We start from the raw sequence: 25434 nt of genomic DNA, 5'->3' as shown, positions 1-25434 counted from the left end.
CCCAAAAAAAAATCTATTTAGGTCTAAAATAATAACTTCCAATTAAAATTAGATTATTTTAAACATAAAAATGGGTAAGGTCATGTTGAAGACAGATCTAAATAAGCCAACTCGACAATTTTTAATTATATTATTTTAACAGTTTACGTATGTTAATGAATTTTTAAATTATTTATAATATTATTTTCAATGATTTACGTATTATTTATAATTTCAATTGGATTGGGTTTGGATTTTCGCAAGGTTAGTGGGCCCACCCTTCCCCACCTCTGACGGGCCGAGATAGAGCGAGGTTACGAAGATGGCCTAATTGAAACACGTGATGGCCTAATTGAAACACGTGTACGAGGAAAACAGATTACATGCAAAGCAGAGCTCCCCATTCATTCAATAGGTCTCATTCCTCGTCGCCGCCGAGAAATTCGGACAATAGTTTATTTTACTCCTCTTCACCGTATCATTCTCCGCCACTTCCACCTTTTCCCGTCTCACACTCAGGAGGAGAAGGGTAAAGAGAGAGAGAGATAGAAGAAATCAAATCGAAGCCCACGAAAAATCTTTGTCCTTCTTTCCAAATTCAGGGTTCTGAGGATCTGGCGATTTAATAAGCAAAAGAATCAATCGGGATGAAATTTGGGGAGGCGTTTACGGAGTATCTGAAGGCTCATCAGGAGAGGTTTCTAGAAGACTGCAGTCACGTCGAGTATAAAAGGCTCAAGAAAGTGCTCAAATGTTGCAGGAAATGCAGGGATCTTAAGGATTCCTATGAGGTCGACAATGGAGAAGGCGATGCGCTGTCTCCGCGTTGCCAATGCGAATCTTGCCCAGGTGAATAATCTGTTTCTTTTTTGATCCGTTCGTTGGTAGTTATTTTCTGTTGATGATGATTATGTTTATGGTGAGGACGATGTTCTTGGTAGCTAAATTCTCAGGAAAAATTTGTTTTAGAAGCTGAATTGCTGGTTACATTTCAGAATGCGGGAAGGATGATTAGTTTTGATTAATCAATTTTGATCCTTGCATAAAAACATTTGGAAAAATTACTCTTGAGGAATCCTTGTAATTCTGACTTGATGCTTTACGAATTTGATATTTGAGTCTTCCCCGAGTTAGAGATATGGAAACCAAAGTGATTCTTGAGACATAACAAGAGTAAGATGTAACATTCTTTAGTCAATAGATAAGTTTTGATACTTGGATCGAGCTCGAGATTGAATAAATGCAAATGGATAATCTTGATTTTATTTGTATCTATCTCAAGTATATAGGCCTTGTTTGAGATTCAAACTACAGTCTACACACCATGTCCTAGGATAATAGAGCTAATTGTCGTTTCCCAACTTTAGGATTTGGCATCAAATAATGTTCAAAATGTGCAAAAATATTACATAGTTAGGGGAAGTCCTAATTTTAAAAAACACACACTACACCTAAAAACAAAAAATTTCATCGTAACAAAAGTTTTTTTTTTGGGCATCTTGTAGTGTGTGACCAGAAGTTCTTCTCTGAATTGGCAAAGGAGGCTTCGGACATAGCTGGATGTTTTAGTTCAAGAGTGAGGCATCTTCTCAATCTTCACGAGCATAAAATTCAAAGGTTCATTACTTTTGTGCGCCAATGTTTTCAAAGTCCCCAGCAAGCCACGGAACAAGAATGTCGAATGTTAATCGAGTATGTTATCATGAATGCTCTTGCTATAAGGAAAATCCTCAAGAAATATGATAAAGTAAGATACAACAACTTCTGTCAATACTTTTTGATGCACTGGATCTCCCGGCTACCACTTATATTTTTATGTCCTGATGATTTTTCTTAGGTACACAGTTCGGACAACGGAAGGAAATTTAAATCTAAAATGCTTTCCAAACACATAGAGGTTTTGCAATCACCTTGGTTGATAGAACTCGGGGCTTTCTACATCAATTTTAGTAACTCTAACGGCGGAAGGTCTGATGAACCCCTAAATCCGTTCTCTTGTGATCTGAGTACCACAGAGCCCAAAATGACATTGATGCTTCCAGGCATGGTCAAATTAGAGTACAATCTGACATGCCCCATTTGTTTGGTAAGATTTTTTTCTCCCCCTTTTACATTGTATACCTTCATTGTGATTCAGTAACCGGTTTTCGAATGTCATCCTTTCCAGGAACTGGTTTTCAAACCATATGCCTTGGGTTGCGGACATCTCTTTTGCAAATCATGTGCTTGCGCTGCGGCTTCTGTAATGATCTTCGAAGGCCCGAAAGCAGCATGTTCGGGATCGAAGTGTTCTGTTTGCAGGGAGGTTAGATATCATAATGCCATATCATTATAAAGGAGTTTGGATATATTTATGTTCTTACATCCGAAACGCAATCACTTGGAACTATGGACATGTTTTTGTTCTTGACGCTACCAAGAACTTTTTGACAATTTTATTTGAAATACGTGAACTTTTGCGGAAGATCTGTTAATGCAATTAGTAATTCAACTCATGTAAGAAAAGGACTGCATCCGCACATTCAAGAATAGCATTTTATGTTGGATGACGTTCGTTCTGGATATGATGAAATATTATTAGGTCTATCTGAGCAAAGATTGGTTTCCTCGGCCAGAATTGCAAATCCTAGTTCAGCCGTATGTCGTATCAAAAGTTATATTTGCTAATACTCGTACAACTATCCAAAACTCCAAATGCTTTGGTTAGAGCTATGTACTATGTGATACCCACCTAAAATAGCAGGGACAGTTTTTTCCTCCAACATATGGGCAATTTCAAAGGTTTTGCTTAACTTCAGATGCACTGGACCATGATTGACGATAATTCTAGTATCAGAATCTTTCAGTAGGCTGAGGGAGGAATCTTTTCCTGTCTTAATGATCTTTATAGAATACATTGTTGTTCAATTATTTTCCTTACCCATTTTTTCCCTTTTTTTTGGTGTGAGTTAATTTCAGCAAAGCCTGTGGTCTGATTTTGGAAATCTTGGTCCTTGATACAGGTGGGCGTATATTGTAACGCTGTACACATGATAGAATTATCTCTACTCTTGAAGAAGCAGTAAGTAGCGTAACTTCACTTTGCATCGCCCTCGTTAACTTTTTCTTATTGTAAGCTCACATGTAATTAACGCGGCCCGTTTGTAGATGCAAAGAGTACTGGAAGGAAAGGGCGGCCGAGGAACGAGCTGAAATTTCGAGGCAAACTAAGATGTACTGGGATGTGCAGTCCAAGTACATGATTGGATATTGACGTTTTCCTATGTGCATCGGTAGATACTATGCTACATGGTGATTTTCGCTCTGTACTCGTATATTTTCCCGATATTGCTCCAATATGTCGAGGATTATATGTCAAGTTTTGTCCATGTCATTGTGAGAAAGAAACGCTCGTGTTAAACGAAGTAAAGGAGTGTGCATGGATCAAATGGTTTTGTGGCAATGGATCCTTGATGCATTTAGTGTGTCAAAAGATGGTTTGATGTAGGTTCATGTAGATGCGATCCACCTGGAGTGAATACAAAGGAATAATTTGCCGTATCAAATTTTTTTGTAGGATCTACTTGGAAATTAGATTCCTTTGCTGAATACCTGTGGCTGAGTTAAATTATTTCATGTTCAAAATTATTTAAATTATTATGTTGGACAAAAAATTAAAATTTTGTAGGTCCAAAAAAATAAAGGAACAGAGCCCATCAGGTGAAGAATTGAGCGGTTGGAGAAACAGGGCAAACTTACGTCCATGTTGGGGAAGTCCACGTCGGGGAAGTTAAGACACTCTGGATGATCGTGGAAGATAGGCCAAGAAGTTGGAGGAAAGTGAACAGAAACAAACAGAATCATCAAGAAGGAAGGGCGACACGAACTCATCAATCAACTCAAAACTCTACATCAAAAATGTTGTGTGAATTTTATTAATTTTAGTTCACTTATTTCCAGATTTATCATATTAATTATCTTAGTTTTTAGCATATTCTTGCGGTTTTTATTTTCAATTTTAGTGGTAAAAGATGATCTCAATTCATAATAACACAATTAATTTTGATGTTCATGAATTTTCCTTATGCAATTTTAATCAAATTCATAATTTACGTTCTTAGCTTTGTGGTTTACCGATAGAGTTAGAAATAACATCACAACTTTGACACGATTTTGTGTCCGGTGAGAGTTTTTTCACCCATGTAAACCACATGGTGAATCTAAAGTGAAATGTATGTCAATTTACATTTTTATTAGATGGTTTAATAATTATGTTTCATAAAGTAAGCTAGAGGACTATTCTACAAATGTTTCATTGGCCAAAATAATGGCCAAGTTTATTGTTTGGAGATAAAAGAAACAAATAATGTGTGGTGCTTTAGTGGTCTCGTTTCAAATAGCAAGCACTATGAGTTGGTTTTGAAGATAGAGCTTGAGTTTACTATAAAGTTGGTTGTAAAGCCATTTAATATATATATATATATATATATATATATACTAGGAATGTATACTTGCGATGCACGTAGATAATTAATAATGAAATATATAATAATGAGATTTAAATAATGTTTAAAATCGAATAACATATTGTTTATGAGTATTTATCAATCTAAATATATATAAAACATAAAAAATAAAAATATATTATGACAATAAATCATATATATTCAATTATTCATATGACATTTTCAATTCGCGTGATTATAACATAACGACAACTCTCTTAAATTAGAAAATATATTTTTCATCCAAATATAATTCACAATGGAAAAATAATAAAAATAATATAATAGTGAATTTTATCAAAACCAAAATCACTATATACTTAAATGGAGTAAATATAGACAAAAGATTGTCAAATAAAGCTATCTTAATTAACTAAATTATCATAATAATGTTAAAATAAAACGACTAAACATTTATTAAGTTAAATATCAATTGTGATTGTGCTAAATAAAATAGATATATAAATAAGATAACATACAAAATTTTGTGAGACGGCCCACGAGTCATTTCGTGAGACGAATCTACTATTTGATTCACTAATGAAAAAGTATTATTTTTTATGACAAAAATATTAATTATTATATGTAAATACGGGTAGAGTTAACTCATTTCACGGAAAACACATTATGAACATTGATTTTAAATTTGCAAATGCGTGTAGACACAACAATGTAGACATATTATGATTTAAATGCATATAATATTTCCAAAAATGTTAAATAAAAATAATAAGCACAAAAACATTCGCAAACATTAAAAAATATATATAAGAAAAAAAATAGTGTCACAAAAATAAAATGACATATTTAAATTAAAAAATATGATGCTTCTTAGTTCATATTTAAAAATCAATTTTTTTTATAAAAGTGATGTATTTATATGTAAAATAAAAGAAAATATAAGATAAAAAACATTAAATATTCATTAGCAATCATGAAAAAATCAACTCATTTTAGCAACCAATTTTAGTAGCAACAAAGAAAAATCATTGGTAAATTGATGAATTCAATATGCATTAATGTCCAAAGTCATTTAAGATTTAAGATGTACAATGAATTACCAAAAGAACCCATTAAAAAAGCATTGATTTAATTTGCTAACTTAAATGAACGAGGGTATATTAGAAAATTCACAATTAGAAGTCATATATTTATATGTATATTATATATATATATATATATATATATATTGGCCAAATCATGGATAATATTTCATGGACAAACATTTATGGATGAAAGTGTTTCATGAAAGTTAAATTTGAAAAATATGAGATATCAAGAATAGGGTGGCAGGAAAATAGGAATTAAAAAGATGTTGTGAAGTAGGCTATTGAGCCGCTTTAGAAATATAAACAGTGTTTTTGGTCAAGTTATGGCTTGTATATATAGTCTTTTAAGAATTAAAAGAAATGAAGTTGTATAATTTCTTAGTTGACTGTAAGTTATTATATAAGTTTGCTTGAAGTGATGTTATTTATAAGTACTATGATAGTGGTAAGAATGACGTGAAAATATTGAATAAAATAGGCTACTTTTGGCTTTTTTTCGTAAAATTTTGCCAGAATTTCTCCTTAAAACGTAATCATGCCATAATTCCAACAAACAATGAAAATGGTAAAACAACAAATAGTCAATGTATGTTAATATAAAAACAGGAAGCAAAAAGAAGACCAAATGCTAACGTGCCAAAGTGTTCCAGAGTAGACAAAAGAATAGATGTATCAGCTACAAATCAGTCTAAGTTCACTTGGCACAATTCTTCCTAGCTGACAAGATGTTGTTTGCATTTCTTCAGCTGTTTCGATTAAACATTCTCAAGGATTGGTCAGCTAAAGTTTGCATTTTCTCACCCTTAACTGACATGCTGGGAAACTTCATCAGTTATTGACGTATCTTGTGTAAGAAAATTTTCTTAGTAATTTATTTCCGACTTAAAAAATTGTCGATGGAACACGGTGAACACATTTGATTTGTCAAAATGAGTATGAGAGACCTTTCGATCATTAAATTTTGAGATATAATCCATTTCTGAATCACAAAAGAGAATAATATATTAAGTCATGAGGAATAAAATGACCAACTTGTGGTCAACTTTATTTGGATGAACAAATAATATTATGTACATTCGGAAATGTGAACAAAGGAGTTGATGCCAAGTAAATGTGGTGGCAAAAATGGCAAAAATGAAGAGGTATAAACAAGAAAAGGAGCTGTAACGTCCCAGACCAAATATCCGATTTGCAAGTAAGTGCATTTTGGTTATAAGCAAGTGACATTTATTATATTTTAGCATGAACGATCAAGTGAGAAAGAATGAACCTAAATCCAAATAAAGCTCACAAAGTAACAATTTGAAGGCTTTCTAGTCAGGGGGAGTTAGTAAATTGTAGCAGATGAAAAGTGTTGAGCAAATATAACTGGACATTGTCGGCAAGAAACGAAGCACGAGAAAAGGTTGTCATGTCCGAAGTGATTGCAGCAAGAAACACCGAATAACAATAATAAAAAACCGGAGAACATGTGAAGGGAAGGTGATGAAAATCTGGGGTTTAGGTGTGATGAGTGACGATTAGGAAATTTTGTGAGATATTTGGCTCATAGTTAATAGGAAGAAGTGAAGAATGACTAAAATCAAGGATTTCTGCGACATAAAGACAACAATTATAAGATATAGATGAGAAAATGACTCAAATTTAGTGGGGTGTATTCAACATATAAATTTAATTACTTTAAATGATATTTTTTTAAATGATAGATTTCCGTGAATTTGGTAGATTTTTATTGACTTTTATAAAATCTCACAGATTTTTAAACAGAATTCCGTAGACTTTTGTGGAATTTTTAAACACTATCAGTAGCATACAAAGCGGTATCCCACTAACTCTCGATATAACAGAAAGTTTCTTAAAAATGTCCAAAGTCAAAGCATCTTTTAAGAAGTTTGGAGCAATAAGTTATAAAATCAAATAAACATTTAATGATATGTACTGCGCTTGAAAGGAACAATGTAATTTTGTCGGGAACTAGTACTGAAAAGCTTTATCTGGCCATTGAAAGCTCTCAACTATTTATCGATGCATATTCAGTTTCAAGAAGCACACATCTTTCAATCTACATTATCAAGATTTTTGAGCACTTCTACAAGAAATACTTCAATTTTGCTCAACCTATCGCATGCTTATCAAAATCATATCAGATCATCAAAGATCAATTTGCGCTACACCAACAACTCAAGCCGTCAAGTCTGACCGTTGGATTTTGTGTTTGTTGTCTGGTGAACCGAAAGTTCTTAAATATCCAGATGTGTAAAGTAATCATTAAGAGTTTCATAAGCATTGATAAGTTATTACTGAAGTGGGTTGGTACAAGACGTTATAAAATCAAAGTCTTTTAGCGAGAATAAGTGACTTAGGAGTTTTATCTCCAAATATCCATAAAATACTTGTGTTATTACATTACACAGTGACAGTCGTGCAAACCTTTAATATAATATATCATTAGTTAAGTTGGAACGCTACACTTACACTTTCTACTGGTCCAGTATGTCTAGCCATTTAAGAACAATTTTTAGCAGCCTGAACAACTCAAAAACAACGAAAATTTAAAAAAAAAACTTGTGCACTCCTCTAAATTCTAACTCGAATCCAACAGTATTGAGAAACATATCATTTATAATATTATTTTCTAATGTTTTAAGAAATTTTTATTTTTATTTTAATTGCTAATCAATAAACTCATGTTATAGTGTTTACAACTTATTCCTGATTTTTACCTGTTTTTACGCTTTTTTACACGATGTTTCCAAGTAGATTCCAAGCGTGTATCAGACATGGTGCTCCCCTATAAAGAAAAAAAATAGCAATATCATTTGTAATTTTGTCAATTTTGGGTTTTGATCTTCTGTTCAATCAAAATTTCATATTAGTACAATAATTTGAGTTTTTTCATTTTCCTTTATTCGTTAAAAGAGTGTTGATATAATATCAAACATTTTTTTTCTTTGTAAACATGCATTAAATTAATATAATTGGTGTATTTCAAACATCAAAAAAATGTTTGTGAGACGATTTCATGAGTCAATTTTGTGGTCACTCGTGAAAATATAATATTTTTTATACCAAAAATATTATTTATTATTGTAAATATAAATAAAGTTGATCCGTCTTACGAATAAAAATCCGTAAGACTGTTTCACAAAATATTACTAAACAAACATATCATGCCCCAGATCGATGAACTAATTTGATAAAAAAATTTCGCTGATTGTTTCACTAACACCAATTTTGTTTCTTCTTAAAAAACCAATTAAAATTTTAGCCCCCTTTCTTTTTTCATGGAAAATTAAAATTTCTGTGAAAATATCGAAACTTATTTAAAATATAAAATTTTATTTTAAATTTTCAAAAAAAAAAATTGCAAAAGTAATTATGTATATAAAAATCGTCTTTTATCCAAATATAACCTTAATACTAGGTTTGGTCAGACGGAAACATACAAGCGTGAACTGGTTGCAAGGACAAACAAATTTGAAAACATGCAGGTGAACTTGGTTTGGCTGATTAGATAGGATTGATAAAAATTTCTCAACTTATCACATGTTCTTGCCGGGTATACAAGTTCAGGACAGCCCGATGGGCCCATATGAGACCCGCACTATGCATATTACTTATTTCGGATTTGAGGGACAATTATTACATATTTTTTGATGTGTAAGAAATAATACTGGAGTTACATTACCAATAAACCTTTTCATAAAATATCAATCATCAATAACATTTAACTATGTCATAATTAAAACGGGATGATATATGGTTTCCTAGATGAAATGGTGACAAAAACATAAAATGATGGAAACAATGTTTGTTTCTTAAGAAAAAAAGAGAAACAAGAAGATTTCTTTCACTTAATCTACGGAAAAAATAAACAAATAATTTTTTTATCGTGGAAAAAATTGAGATATTGAAAAATGAATAATAAAATTTTGAAATATTATTGTGTCAGTGAGGTAAAATGGTACAAGAAAAACGAAGAGAGAAACTATGATCCAAAAAAATTTTCCATTTGCATAAATGCTCTATAGAGGAGAGAGAAAAAGTCAAGAAGAGTAAAGGGTGAAACAATTCCCAAAAAAGAAGACCAAGGAAGCGCGGAGAAGAGAAGTTGAACGTATAAAGGTAGAGAAAAAAAGGTTAAAAACTTGAAAATAATTTTTTAATTGGGTGAAATTGTCCATTGACATAAAAAAATTTAAATAATCATTATATTAATACATCTAACCAAACATCTCGATAATTACCACATATTATTTTTTATCTATCAAAATTTAACATTTTATAAATATTCCAACCAAACAGTAATGATCCTTGATAAAATCCACTTTTCCTATTTATAGAAACTTGATCCAACGTATAATACGAGGATCCGAGAAAAGTGATTCACAGTACCTTTCTCCTTGTGCATGGAATAGAAAAACACAAATATACGTTGCATTTTGACTTATATTTCCTCTTCCTCGAAAGGATCACGTTCTGGAAAGTCGCCAACCTGACATGAACAAAATTGGAAGTAGAGAACACTAATTATTTAGCCACCATCAAGTAATAAGGCAGCTAAATATCGAAATCAGCCAACGCTGCGATCGAAACATCCACGGAAAAAGATTGTTTCCCCTATATAAATGCAACTCCTCCCACCAGGGGTGGCCCTGGCACAGTCAAGGCGCGGAGGCGCCGCAAAGTCCACGCCAGAGACGGCCCCCGACTTTTTTTAATTTTTTGTAATTTTATTTTTGTTTTGGTATTCCTAAACTTTAATTCACAAAACCTAAAGATGTTTAATTAAAATGAAAGGTAGAGAAATAAGTTTTTTCTAAATTAAAGTTGTTCAAGCAAAGATTGAATGTGTATTAGCTATGATTTCAATTGAAAATTAATTTCTAGAAAAACCTAATTATGAAATATCGATAGAAGACGTTGCAGCTAAAAATTCAAGATCAATTTTTCATAGTTTTTCATAGTTAATTGTAATAGATCTTTTCTGGCCAGACCCTTCAAAGTCTAGGATTGGCCCTGCCTCTCACCCTGGCTACCCTTTTATTTTACTCACTAAACCATATCTTGGTTTCCATCCCATGTTTGCCATAACATAACAGCAACAAATGCAAGAAGGAAAGGCGGGGGAAAATGTTCTTATTTTCCAGCTCATCTGCATTCTGTTGGATCGTACACTAAAGAGGAAAGTGTCGGTAATAGGTAAAAGGATGGGATCCAGATAAATGGAACATTGGCCAATTATTTTCAGAAAATATTTTAACGCAGATCCAAGCAGCCTAAATTTTATTGATTAAAATATATCTCCTCCTTCACGGGAAATTTGAAGTTTCAATTATTTTTTCATAGATAAGCAAGAAAAACCATAAGTTTTTAAGGCATGTAAATGTCCCACGCCTCTCATCGGCATTATATGAGCATCTAGGATTTGCAATTATATAGATAGGTGCACAAACCTTCACTTTATCTGGTCTGACCATTCCACCGCAAAGAGGAGGGCAATCAAAATAACGCTTTCCTTTCACCCTGCAAAAATTGAATGGAAGCTTGACTCAAGCTCCTCAAACATTTTCCTATAGATACCCAACCTTTATCTTCATATTAACAATATTTTAATTCATCCACATTTCAAGATAACAAGAATTGGAATTCCCAGGATTCAAAATAAGAATATTATTGGTCGCTCCACAATATTTTGTTAATGGAATACATATTAATTGGGTGGAAACTATATTAAACTTAGCCAGCACGGTTCTTAGTCTCAGTTATGATGAATAGAATACTTTTAATCTTTTCATGGCTATAGATCATTAAAAAAATATTAATATTCAAAAATTGCACATAACTTTTGGAGAAAATGTCAGAGCTGGGAGAAACGTACATGCCATCATGTTTTCCCAAAGGTTCATCGTACTGAACTCCAACCCAGAAACCAGGTGCAAGAGTCTCTGCAATGCCTACAAATTTGATAACCCCTCTTCTCTCTCCAGGTTCAACTTGACATCTATCTCCGATCTTTTACATAAGATAAAGATAATGAAACAAGTCAGATCTGGATGTGATATGATCTCAAAAAATCAAACTAGATGATAAAACAGCAGAACTGAAAAGATTGGGTACTCAACAAAATTACAAGCCTGCTCTCTTTCAAATGTCATCTAGATCTGAGCCATTGAAATTTATATGCTAGTAGTTGAATGGATCCACTTAGAAAAAATCATTCTCCTCTCTGTATCAAATGGCTAAGCCAACACACATTTGAAATGGAAAATGTTTCCATCTAGGACGAGTAAATTATCCGGATAGATATTTTCTTAGAACAATCAAGCAACAAGGAGGCTCCTATTAAGATAGTAGACTGAAAGAACTTTTGGTCTCTTTGGTATTAAAGGTAGATTACTTTCTTGTTAACCTCGCTGAGTCATGCGTAAGACTGGTGTAATGCTCACCTGACATCTAGAAATTACAGTATAACTGACTTGGAATGCTAATGCTAACAGAGCATTGAACACTTCATTAAATATCTTTATAAAATTCGAATGTGATATGCGTCATTGACGGTTACGCAATGCGGTCATAAGTGCACGATGTAATCAAAACCACAAGTAGAAAAATTACTAAGCCTCATATTGAATGTTAGTTCTATATTGAAGGAATCGAACAGTCCCGAAAAACAAACAGAGGTAATGAAATGGCCCAGCCATCATAAAAAGGTCATGTCATGAAGTTTGTTCCATGCAAGTCAAGTGCATTAAAAAAAAATTGTGTTGGATTTATCCCGTGACTCCCACCTCAATCATCAGAAAGAAAATGGAAGATAAAAATATATAAATATTCAAGTATGAACATGAGTATGGCTTTTATTGAAAGATTTGAAAACAAATCTAATAATCAGAAGTCACAAAAAGTATCCGATCAGGACGTATCAAGATTTTCAATTTGTCATTAGATAAGGTAAAGAATTTGATTTTTCAAACCTTTATATTTGCACAGAGGTCTTTCATGTAGCTGTCTGAAATCTGTTAGCAGGAAATAATGATAAGGTCAAAATATGAAATAACCAAGAGGCAAAAAATAATATTCTGTAGTTTTTTACTTTAGACTCGTGACTGGAATGTTGACATCCCAATTTTTCTTTTAACTTTCTGTAAGTACCTGAAACATGTGATAGTAAAATTACTCAAGGCCATGTAAAGAAAGCATTTAGCGAACTGAGGAAAAGAATTGTAAACCAAATGATGAATACGAGGCATGATAAAGAAAAAGTGTACCAACATTATAAAGTCACTGAGACAAAAGGAAATGGCATTTAGAGGGTCAATATAGAGTTAGGCAACAAAACTGATTAATTCTATAACAAATTTTTCGTATACACTAAAGAATCCCCCAACTAACATAATTGTTTTTCCATTAAGCTAAATACACGATCAAAGAGTTGCTTTAATCTCAACTAATAATGTGATTCTACTACTTGATAGATAGTGAAAGCCTGAAAGGAAATATTTTTTTAATAAATTTCTATATATTATAATTAGAAAATTGTATAATTTGGATTTGAAAAGCATTTATAACTTAATATTTAGATATGTATGTTTTAGTCTTATAATTTTATCATACATTTTATTAAAAAAATCAGACAAACTGATAGAAAAAGTAATCAATTCGTGACTTATGCTTTGAAAAATACATGATTTTCTGTATTTCTAATAGCAACTATTTATTGTATTATCAATCAAATGTTAAAAAAATAAGAAGAAATGGTCATTTCTTGGGATATAGATCAGACATCATAGATATATAGAAATTTACAACAACAAAAATCAAATAGAAATTTGCATACCAAATTTTAATAATTGAAGTAAAATATAATGATAAAATTCGATTACCTAAATTACTGGCTATTATGGTATCAAGTTGAAAGAGATGATAAACAATGTAATTGCTTTGTGTAACCAGATGTCAATACAATTTTTTTTTTAAATGAAGTTATTTATCTTTGAAACTATTGGGCTTATATACAAGAATAAATTTTGTTTTTTTTGTTTTTATTTGAAGTTAGTTAAATAAAATATCATATCAGTAGGCCTGAGGCGACCGCCTCATGTCCCTCATCTCAAGTATGGGCCTGCCGCCGAACTGCTCTAAATATTATTCAATCCTGTCCAACGGCTTCTTGTGATGAACAATGGACTCAATGTACTCGAGTGTCCTAATTTAGCTCCATAACCTTTTAAAAATAAAATCGGTCTAGCGAGAAAATTCCATACCATCAAGTTTGTCATATGCTTCTTCCGAAATTTTGTATTTCTCCACAAGGGAAGTGTTATCCAGCCAACCACCAGATGTTATAGATGATGGATCGATATCAATGACATGCAGCCGATAGCTGGCAAATACAACCATAAATTGTTAGATAGACGAGGTCTATAGCACAAACAAAACCAAAAATACAAAATTTATATCAGAGTTCAATTTTTTTGGGTAGATTAGAACTAGCCGTATTAAAAAATAGAATGAGAAAATAAACAATGGAAAAAAAAAAGAAACCAGTGAACAGATTTTCATGCTACAGATTGCCTACATAACGGACAAACAAGTATAAACTTTTCATAAGTGGATATGCATGATGGTTATTCTGTAAAATAAATAACTATACATAATACAAACTTAACCATATTCAACAAATAAAGGAAAAACAACACGCACAGAAATAGAATGTAAATTTCAAACTTCAAATCCACATAATATGATAAATGGATTATTCTGAATCGATAGAAGGTGAAACATAGCCCCCGGAAAAGTACACCAGCATGTGAAATCAAATAGAGTAATTCAACTAAACAATATCTCAATGCCCATTTATCATGAAGAAAACGGCCAAGAAAACAACAACGCAGCCACGCAAAAATATTACCCCCATCCCCACCACTGTTGTTCATATAAATAATAGTTTGCAGAAAAATAATACAATTAAGATTATGGAAGAGGCACCAGAAAGCAAAAAGATCACAAGATTATAATAACTCACAAAAGAAGGCCGAGTTCAACAACATGCAATATACTAACCCATCTCGTGGGGAATAGAAACCAAGAGGTCTTGTGTTATCGCCTAGAACTGAGACTTTGTCCCCTGAATCATCATAAAGCTCAAGGCACATTGAATCAACAGTAGTTCCACACTTTTTCCACAGCTTCTCTTTGACAGCTTCTACAGTCATCTAATAACAACATACAAACACAATTATGCATCAAGAAAATAGAGGCAAGTTGTTTATATTTATACAAAAAACCAACATTTGGCATGGTAGACCGGACAATTTAGAATGAAAATTTGTTACATCTTTCCCCAATCAATGTCAGATAGTAAAATTTATTTCAACATTTATCAGCTATAGACAAGACAACAAACTCTCCTATGTGTAAGTCACTTATTCATTTCTGACTAACACCAAATTGTTTCAAACGCCAAGCATCAAAGTTGAATAGGAATCACTAACAATATTCCATGCGAAAACCGATTGGAGTGGTTATGATGCTCGTAATTAAGGTAAAACAATTTACTAGTTAAGAAAAGTTGCAGTGATCATATTCATGGTAAACCTGGATGAGTCAACCTAAACATACAAGGTACTGACTATTAAGAGTTACATTTACAACTTTATTTCATAAAATTGATTGCGATCAGAAGTTTAACCATAACAATAAAACAGAAGACCCACAGCATCAAGCATCAGTAAGAGAAACTTGATTGGCAAAATGGCACACACCTGTAGAGAGAAACGAATATCAGCAGAAAAACTATTGATGTTGGAGTGGGTGACGCGTAAAACAATAGAGTCATCCACCGGAATCTGTAACAAGGAAGAAGCCATGTCCTACTGCTCCCCCTTTACAGTGCAAGTAAAATCTGTAATGAAATAAAATGAACACTCGAAATGGTGAGAAAATAAGCAATCCAATGATTTTTTTATAAACCCAAGGCAGAACAAAGGTCATTGGTATAGAAACAACAAAGGGCTCCAATATGCATTTGACAGATAAACGTGTCTTAGAGAGAGGTATTATGAACAATACAGCAGCCTGACTAGCTAAACACCACGTTTCGATAACTTTCCTAGCAAGGACAATTATCACACCTCAAACAATCCCCTCCCAATAATTGCAATCCTTGATAATCGAACAGGTGATCTTGACTCTAATACCAATTGTAGAACCGAACATTTGTTGTTTTACCAAAAGTTATAATTGGTGTAAACGATCCAACTCAAACTATTTTAAATCATACAGCAACCAAAGCAACATGTTTCAATCGTTCTCCCAGCAGCTCAATTATCACACCCCAACAATACGCTATTTCACAAAAAAGTGCAATTTTTCCATGCATCATTTCTCCATCTTTCACATGGCCAAAAGACCACCATTCTCAAGCAGCTCCAACAAGATAGAAGTGATCGAGAGTACGAGTTTAATAGGAATATACTTATTGCAATTCTTTTAAAAGTGACGGCCTATCTTTGTCTCCTTTTTAATTAAAATTTCTTACTTTTTATGTACATGTGATTCTAAAGAAATCAAAACCCACTGGAGAGATAGAACTACCCATGCAAAATTATTTTAAGAAAAGAAGCGAAAATAGGTTGGGTCGCTTTAAAAAGAATCACAATCTATTACATTACAAATAAACTTGTACTCCCGACTTAGTTCGCTTTTAAAAGAATCACAACTAGTACATTACAATTAAACTTGTACTCTTGATCATATCTATCTCGCTGGAGCTGCTTAAGAGTAATTTGTCCTTGTGAAAGATGGAGAAATAGTGCACTGGAAAAAATACCTCTTTCATTTGATATTTTGGCCTAAATTTCTCTTTTTTTTTGGAAGATCCGCTATAAGACGTGTCTTTTTTGTTTGAGTCCATTCAAAAAGTATAAATAGATCTCCTACACTTGCATTTTTCACACTATTTTTCATCTTTTCTTCTTCTCTAATTTAATTCTACGTGAGAATTTTAAAATTGTTGCACTTAAAAACCGAATTTCTAAGATATATATGCTTGAATTTGGATTTTCTAAGTTTACATGCTTAAAATTCAAACTTCTGAATTAAATTCAAGAGTTTTCTTCTAGTTTCAAAATTTTTAAGCAATTGTGCTTTAATCCAAGTTTTTGCAAGAAATAAAATCTTAGAACTTGGATTTCCAAACAGTCAGAATGGAAAAGAAATTATTTGAGTCACTTGATACGAAACATATGTTCGAAAATTTCGGTATGAAGAAATTCATAGTTAGATGATGTTTTATTTAAAATCGTTGATTCCAAGCTTGCCAAAGCACAAGTGCAAAATTTGCAAACGACGATCATGCAAGAAATACACGATGAAGGAATTGATCATAATTGAATTATTCCAAGGCGGTCATGTTGAAAAATTGCCTTTCGTGAAAGACTCCAAGAAATATCTTAAACATAAACGTCGGGAGATGAGTCTCGAAGAGTTGATCGTTCAATTAGAATTTAATAGAACAATAAAGCCTTTGCAAAATGAATGCATGGTTCTTGAATTTGATACTACCCCAAAACTTGTGGAAGGAGGCAATCTTATTGGCAACTACGTTGTAAATGAAGATGCGTGTGATGGTCAGTCTCGACGTATATGTCGTAGACATGATGTCATGTGATAGTTGGATCTCTAATACCATTATTTCTATTGATTACGTAAAATCAAAGGAAAATTCCGCAGATCTGCTAACGAAAGGTATACCAAGTGATCAAATTAATTTTCTATCATGGGGAATTGGATTAAAGCATAGTTATTTGGGGGGCACTAAAGCGCTAGGGTTCCTTGGGGCCTGAGGCGCAAGGCGCATTTGACACAAATTTTAAAATTCAACATATATAAATTATTTTATGCTATTTAAATTAAATACTTTTCACAAAAATAACAAATAATATAAATAAAAATCAATTAACAGATAATGTAACATAAATCATAACAAAAAACAAACTCCAATCATCTAAAATTCATTATTAAGCTGTAAGTGCATCATAGTATATTTAGACGTAGAGACTACAGAAAGCCGCTGCAGTGTTGCACGCAAGACGTAAGACGCAGATGACAGAAGCAGAAAAAGTTTGAGAATTAAGACGTAGAGACTAGAGAAAGACCGCTGCAGTAGCATACACAGAGAGAAATTGAGAGGTCGCTAGGGAGAAAAACGGACACATGCAGGGCTTTTTAAAACATAAAATACGTATTTTGTTTGTTATTGAGCTTTTAAACTTATTGGGCTTTAATTATATGTATAGAATCATACCATAAATGGCTTTGTTGGTACAGGCGCACAAGCGCGCGCCTTTCAGCAGCGCTTGATTAATGTGTTGCGCCTGGGTGACCCAGGCGCAAAAGGTGCGCCTGGCTGCGCCTGTCGCCTAGGCGCAGCCAGGCGCTCGCCTTTTATAACTATGGATTAAAGCCCGAAATTGAATCTTGTATTGGATACCCAACATATTTGACTGGATATCCCAAGAACTAGGTTCAAAATGAACAAGTAAATTACAACATTGGAGAAACACCAACATATTTGGCTGGAAATCCCAAGATCAAGGCTCAAAATGGACAGCTAACGAATCACATAAGTACAAATAACGGGACATGAATATGCATAAATGTAATTTATGTGTTACCATTACTCTGTCGTAACATATCTAACCACTTAACCGCAGTCCAAACGATCAACTTGAACTTCCAACTTCAAATCCTTGGCCTATACTAATTTAGGTTGCATTTGGATGGATGAATTTGAAATACAAAGATTTTGATTATATTTTTATTGTTAACAATGAAACAACTAATGAAATTTTAAATGCATACCTTAATCATTTAAACATTAGTTACACAAAGTAAAATGAATTTCAAATACATGGGTGAACTTAAAATCTATTTTAATTAACACGAAACCTTATATAAACATGGAATGGGTTGATTTGAAGTACATCAATCCAAATGCATCCTTAAATAATTCGTTAAGCCGATAAATATTTAATTCGCAGTCATTCCAATAATTCAACTAAAATTCCCAAATTCTCAAAGTCCGACTATTTTCCAAAGTCTCGAGATTATTCGATTATCGGTCAATTTCTAGTCAAACATTCAACTCACTAATACAACCATAATAGCAACCAATTTAATTTCCCAAAATATCACACCAACTAATTCAGCAATTATTTTAGGTTGTCAAAAATACCTTGAAATCGTCCAAATTCGATACCTAAAATGTTAAACCCAAACAATAATCAATATATTGTGATAAACAAGTCAAAAATCAAATTAAATGGAATGGGTAAATTCTCACTCCCCGGTAGCCTGCGAATCTTGAACAAGGATTTTGGAAACAAGATTGAAATCGAGTCTAAAATGCTCAAAAATCGAAGCAACTCGAACTAAACTCGGAACAAAGGCTGCTCGCAGGTGGTACATCGGCGAAATTCGCCGGGAAAACAGCTGGGCGACGGGAAACGAGCTAGGCTTGCTCGTAATTGATCTAGAGCTCAAATACCATCGACCCACTGCCTAACATCGAAGAAATCGCGGGCAAAATGGTCCGAAAATCGATGAAGAACATTCGCGACTTGGGCTCGGGTTGCACGAAATGAGGCTTAAATTCATAGATTCATGGCTCGAATCAAATATACAGGTCATGGGCTATCACTCATGATGGTCTCCGGCCACTTTCCGGTCAATAGGGGCGATGGAGACGCGAAACCAGGAGAGGGAAAGAGAGACCGACGGGAATGGGGTTAGGGATTAGGGTTTCCATTTGGGGATTTCGGGTTTCCTTTTTTTTTAATAGCGTGTGCGTGCGTGTGTGTGTGTAGACCACTATACCAGTTTATATTCGACGATTTAGTGTGGTATTTAACTCGAAAAAGTATCTTATATCATTTAAAATCTCGAGCATTAAATTATCTATTACATTTTGTGTTTAAATAATGTTATACTTTAATCAAAGACGTATCTTTTACATAAATTATTAAAAATTAAATATATTAAATAATATATATGAACAACATATATATATTTTTTTTAAGTAAAACAAATTAATTATTTCAGAATATCTTGATTTACAATGCTAAGTAATCAAGCTGGTATATCACCCGAACACCAAACAACAAAAGAAGAAACATCAGAAGCTTCACAAGCTAACCGATGAGCAGCCCGGTTGGCCGATCTCGGCATGTGGTTGATAGACAAGAAAGCATCCGTCTTCAGCATATTGAGAATGTCGATTGTGAGCACTCCACTAGGACTAAGGTCAACTAATGAGCTGCTAATGGCTTGAACAGCAAGTATCGAATCTGAGAAAATATTAACATCGTGAAGTCCAAGATTTAAACAAAACTCCATACCGAACCTTATAGCACATAATTCCGCATCTTTTACTGATCCCGGATGACGAATAATGTGAGCCGAAGCTCCCAAAACTCTACTAATATTATCTCGGATCACAGCCCCAACACTGAACCGGTTTCTACCTTCATCAAACCCAGCATCAACGTCTAGTCGCAACTTATTCGGAGTTGGAGGCACCCAACACTGACTCAATAAATTGGCCGAACCTAATCTGGTGGACAAAGTCTTACCATGCTGCCGAAAAGCGCTCAGGAAGGAGTAAACCCAATCAATTCTAATTTCGCTACACCTTTACAAATTTCTGTCCACAAAGCCCAACTCATACCACAAACAACTCAAATGCCTCAGTATCAAAATGCTTAAATATCACATATGCAAGCTCAATGAAATCAACTCCCCTCAACTTTTTCAACACAATTCAAAATACAGTAGGTTTCCACACTAGTTTAATATTAGGACAAAAGAATAAAACATGGCATGTGGTTGCAAAAGATAATTTACACAAATCACGACAACCATCAACTGGAACATGATGTGCTAGTAAATTCATCTTTACGGAATGAATTTTTTTGAAGCACGCCACAAGAAAATGCGTACCTTGGGAGGCAGGTTTAGAGTCCAGATTCTTTTCCACCAATCAAGATGCGGGTGATTCGATTGAAACGGTGGGGGAGCTGTACATTTAATTTCCGAGAGATATCCTGTCTTAACTGAATATTTTCCGTCTTTGCTATTTTTCCAGTAGCGAATGTCCTCACTCCCAATCCGATTCAGAAAAGTATTGAGTATGGCCTATGCTGCAACAGCTGGAAAGTTAAGCCTTACTTCTTAGATGAACAACATATAATTAATTTGACCAAAATATAGTACAGTTTAAAACAACAAATATAACTGGTATTTCATCCCCGTTCAGTACATTGTTTGCAACTACAAATGTCATGCCCATTTCTCTCCGACCAACCATGGCCTCTGCCACAGTGCGGAACCAAACAACCGACATATTTAAAAATATCAATAATTGTAGTATTTTTTTTCTAAAAAATTTATATATATATATTCAGTGTAAATATTTTCAAGGGATGGAAATGCAACAATAAATTAAAGTATTGTGACAAAAGCTCACTTGTATTTGATTGAACTTCGGTGTTATTTATGTAATTTCCTTTAATGTAAATGTTTACTTAATTAACTAAGAATTCATTTAGTTGGATGGATTTGGTATTTTATTTATCAGAGTTACGTTTTTAAAATGATTTTCAAAACTAAATTTATTTAATTTTCATCAAAAACTTTATTCTAAAAATATATATTACCGATGACCAAGAGTCTTTCATCTTTTTTTTATGTGTTGGTATTTTTGGTATCAAATTTCACTTCATTCTAGTTTGGATAGTTAATGTTATAATTTCTTTTTATTTGTTAACAACTATACCTTGATAAAAAAATTTAAAGTTTCATAACCAAAAGAGAATTTTTCAATTGTAAATATCTGACGTAACACTAAAAATTAGTAAAATTGTAAGGAACTGACATCAGTTTTAATATTTTAATGTAAAATTATAAGGAACTGACATTGACTATGATGATCAGATTTTTACCATTAAGTCAGAAGTTATAGTTATCAGTCAAAGTGTAACATTGTAGAATCGCATACAAAATGACAAGTGGACATGAGAGGTTTTACTGATGTGGGTGCTAGTGAGCTGGGTTGGTAGGCGCGTGAATATGAGAGGGACTTTGGAGTCGTGCCTCACTGCCGGTGTTGTCTTAGTTCCTCGATATTAGTCTTATCATTGCCCTACCGTTAATGATGTCTCCAATAGAGACATTCTTATCTTTAATCTGTTGTTAGTGCTCTCCCCAGCATACACAGTCTTACCCACAATAGAAACAATACATGTTGAAAGAGGCATGGCAGCCTGGGCTTTTGTCTCTGGCTTCTCTGGGTGGAAAACCCTTGTATAACCAAATGCTAATGTTATAAAATCTTGCTCACCGACTGCTATGTTAGCTGCCAGAAAATCCATTCGCCTTGGTCAATCTTATCTATTTCCTCAAAACCAGATAGCTGCGGCAAGGTTAGTCGTTTCTTTTCCAAAGCAAATTTCCAACTCGGATAACTTAATCTACATAAGGGAGGATATGATGAAAACATGATAAAGATCAAATCAATTATCTTAATTTAAGCCAAATTTATAAATAACATAATATAATCTATACTTTTGATATATATAGAGAGAGTGGCCGAGGATTAAGATTTGAGATTTGTGAACTAAGAATTGCTTGGACGATTTTTTTAAATTAAAAAAAAAAAAAAACTTGATTTCTGGTGCCTTCTAATAACTGATATAAAGTTTTGACCGTTATTTCGTTACGTTGTTAGATTTAATGTTTGTAAAACTCAAATAGTTGTCTAGTGTCAATTATCCATGATAGATCTGTTTGGTTGGCGGACTTGATTTTGTCGAATCGTGGTAGCGCAAAGTCTACAATTGAGCGCATGGTAAGAAAAACCCCGATGATCTTGGTCGTGTGATAATTTATGTTCATGCATTTAATTTATTATCATTATCATTATTATTATATTCATGTTTATTCATACGCTTTTGTTTGGAACACATTAAAAACATCCTCAACCGCTAAAAAAGATTCAATAAAATTCATATAGAAAAAACAAATTAAATTCCATCTTTTTTAACTTTTAACTGATTATCAGTACAAACTAAATTTTAATAAATTCAGTTGGTGATATAATTAAAAATAAATCCTCGAATTGGGTTCTTAATTACCGGTAATAGAAGTGACACGCCAAGAAGACTCAAATTGGAAAAACAAATTTATGGTCCTCGGATTAATGGATAACATTAAATTCGTTTCCAAATAAGTAAATTTCCATCTCAAAATAGGACAAACAAAAACTTGGTTTAAAGTTAAGGGGAAATTACAATTTATATGCTATGTATTTATATTTCGGTCAATTGAATTGTTAAATTTAAATATTAGTTCATTATTTTTATTTACGTTACGCTAATGTGTACCATACAACATCAGTTTTCTCGAGAAAAAAAAATAAAGTTGCTTAAAATTTAAAAATACATGATTAAAACTGAAATTTAACAACATAAATAATCAAAATTATATTGCACAAAGACAAATAATATACGAAACAATATTGTGATTTTCGCCAAAGTTTATTTAGAACATTGTTTTCCATCCACATATGTATAGTTGAAATGTATATGAATTGCATGTTACTCTGCTGAGCTAATCCATCGAAAGCAATTTAAATGTAAAGTGTCCATGATTATGCAATCCATCGCAATTTTACTCATTGTAGTTCGTTTGGTATATGCTACTTATATGGATAATGTATTCATCCACTTAATATATACATGATACGTGTGCTGAGTGAATAAATTATGTTCGTTCATTCAATATGTGATGTGTGGATAAGCGCAATACATTATTGATTTCTTATGACATGTCACAGGTGTATGTTTTTGGCGATCCGTAACGGAAGGTTGCGTCGCATTCTAAAAGCGACGGTTTTTCAACTCCCGTCGCATGTAGCGACGGTTTTTTTGAAGAACACCGTCGCTTATATTAGCGACAGTGTTTATTTAAACCGTCGCTATAGTAGCGACGGTTTACATAACACCGTCGCTAATACAAACGACGGTTTATATTAACATCGTCGCTAATATAAGCGACGGATATATAAACATCGTCGCTACATTAAGCGACGGTTTTTTTGAAGAATACCGTCGCTATAGCGGTTTTTTTTAAAAACCGCCGTTTAAAAGCGACGGTTTGTAACCATAAAATTCATAAAAAAAACTACTACACAAAAATTAAAATTATGTAGTAAATTTTCGGTAAAAAAAAAATCAAACCTGATTTGCGCGAAGATATGCAGCTCCACGTAACGCTGGAAGATCGCACCGACGAGCAAATCTACGAAATAAATACGAAAAAACCGTCCCTATATAGCAACGGTTCAACTGAAACCGTCGTTATCATAGCGACGGTTTTGTGAAAAACCGTCGCTATTATAACGACAGTTTGGCAAACATCGTTGCCGTTTAGATCGGCGACGATTTTAATATAACCGTCGCTATAATAGCGACGGTTGTTCTTGAACTGTCGCTATAGTAGCGACGGGTTTTAGTATAACCATCGCTTAACAAATTAAGCAACGGTTTATTTAAAACCATCGCTATTACAGCGACGGTTTTATTAAAACCGTCGCTGTATTCGCGACAATTTTTATATTACCTGTCGCTAATATTGCGACTGTCTTACAAACCTGTCGCCATTTTTTGCGACGGGTTTTTTCCCGTCGCCATGTGCGACGGTTAAATACAAGACCGTGGCATAATGCGACCGGTAAAATACTCGTCACAAAAAATAACTACGGTTTTAGCAAATAGTCGCAATAATAGCGACGGTTCAAGAAAACCCGTCGCTATATTGGCGACGGTTTTTCATAAACCGTCGCTTTTGTAGCAACGGTTTTTATTTAACAGTCGTTTTATTTGATAAGCGACGATTTTATTAAAAACCGTTGCTATATAGCGACGGTTCAAAAAAACCATCGCTATGCCTTCCGTTTTTTTGTAGTGAACAAGAGGAACATGAAAAAAGAAATGCAGAAAACGATTACGGAACGAAAGTACAATGTCTTTAAAAGATACCCTTCCTTCTCGTTATGCTATGAGGATTATGACGAGCGTCTGTTTCCTATAATACAACAGTAGAACAACCATAAACTTAGCTCAGATTTATCAATAAGTCTGAATATGTTCAATTATAATATTATCTCTGTGTTTTTCTTTTTTCTAGATTGCAACATTTTCATAGAGATTATAAAATTAAATAAAAAAAATGATTTGGATAAAGGATATTTAGTATATATTCTCAAAAAGCAAAGAGATAAAATATTAGAATGAGACACGAAAACTCGTGTGAGACGGTCTCAAAAGTCATTTTTTTAAAACAGACCCAAGTTATGAAAAAAAATTATTTTTATATCAAAAGTATTATTATTTTTCATGATAATTATAAATCGGGTCAAGTCATCTCATAATTATATAATTGTGTGACCATCTCAAAGAGACTTACTCCACGAATGAGAGTAAATACCGTGTACTTTTGAATTTGACTTATTATAATTGAACCAATCAATCATTCTCTTTGACGAAAAATTTATACTAAAAAAGACACGATGGAGTGAATATGTACGTCATGTTACCTTGTATTCGTTATCTATTTATTCTAATCAGGGATAAAACTAATATTATATTCAAGAGTCAGAAATGACAATATTTATTTGTATAAAGATAAAAAAACAAAAACAAAAAAAAGAAAATGGTTATCATCTACTTTTCTAGAATCCAATTTTAGATTAAAGTTTATTTATTTAATTTTTTGGCGTTTCATATTTTTGAAATGCGTAAATTTACAATAATGATCTTAGTCCTTAGACCACGTGAAAATGAAATTACATATTTTTTTAA

The 25434-nt window shown here is 33.0% G+C and overlaps 2 protein-coding genes across 4 annotated transcripts; one reads left to right on the top strand and one right to left on the bottom strand.

Annotated features, from left to right (window-relative positions):
* Positions 1-344: 344 nt before the first annotated feature.
* LOC142545979 (putative E3 ubiquitin-protein ligase BAH1-like) lies at positions 345-4005 on the top strand. Of its 3 annotated transcripts, none has more exons than XM_075653443.1 (7): positions 345-828; positions 1485-1726; positions 1817-2065; positions 2147-2284; positions 2982-3040; positions 3127-3270; positions 3663-4005. In XM_075653443.1, the coding sequence occupies exons 1-6, from the start codon at positions 627-629 to the stop codon at positions 3230-3232; spliced, it is 996 nt and encodes a 331-aa protein (XP_075509558.1). In that variant the 5' UTR covers positions 345-626; the 3' UTR covers positions 3233-3270; positions 3663-4005. The 3 variants fall into 3 exon arrangements, with proteins under 3 accessions (XP_075509558.1, XP_075509557.1, XP_075509556.1); XM_075653442.1 differs by having other exon boundaries at positions 3647-4005; XM_075653441.1 differs by lacking the exon at positions 3663-4005 and having other exon boundaries at positions 346-828; positions 3127-3621.
* Positions 4006-9701: 5696 nt separating this feature from the next.
* On the bottom strand, positions 9702-19374 carry LOC142545977 (tubulin-folding cofactor B). The gene is made up of 9 exons (XM_075653440.1): positions 18872-19374; positions 15280-15419; positions 14579-14730; positions 13780-13898; positions 12609-12667; positions 12490-12531; positions 11394-11527; positions 10969-11038; positions 9702-10007 (listed from the first exon to the last, which is right to left on the bottom strand). The coding sequence occupies exons 2-9, from the start codon at positions 15382-15384 to the stop codon at positions 9960-9962; spliced, it is 729 nt and encodes a 242-aa protein (XP_075509555.1). The 5' UTR covers positions 15385-15419; positions 18872-19374; the 3' UTR covers positions 9702-9959.
* Positions 19375-25434: the final 6060 nt, after the last annotated feature.

This window comes from Primulina tabacum, chromosome 5 (assembly GCF_025594145.1).
Source record: "Primulina tabacum isolate GXHZ01 chromosome 5, ASM2559414v2, whole genome shotgun sequence".
Taxonomy (NCBI): domain Eukaryota; kingdom Viridiplantae; phylum Streptophyta; class Magnoliopsida; order Lamiales; family Gesneriaceae; genus Primulina; species Primulina tabacum.
Note: the sequence above shows the minus strand (reverse complement) of the source record. Positions and strands in the feature narration are given on the sequence as shown.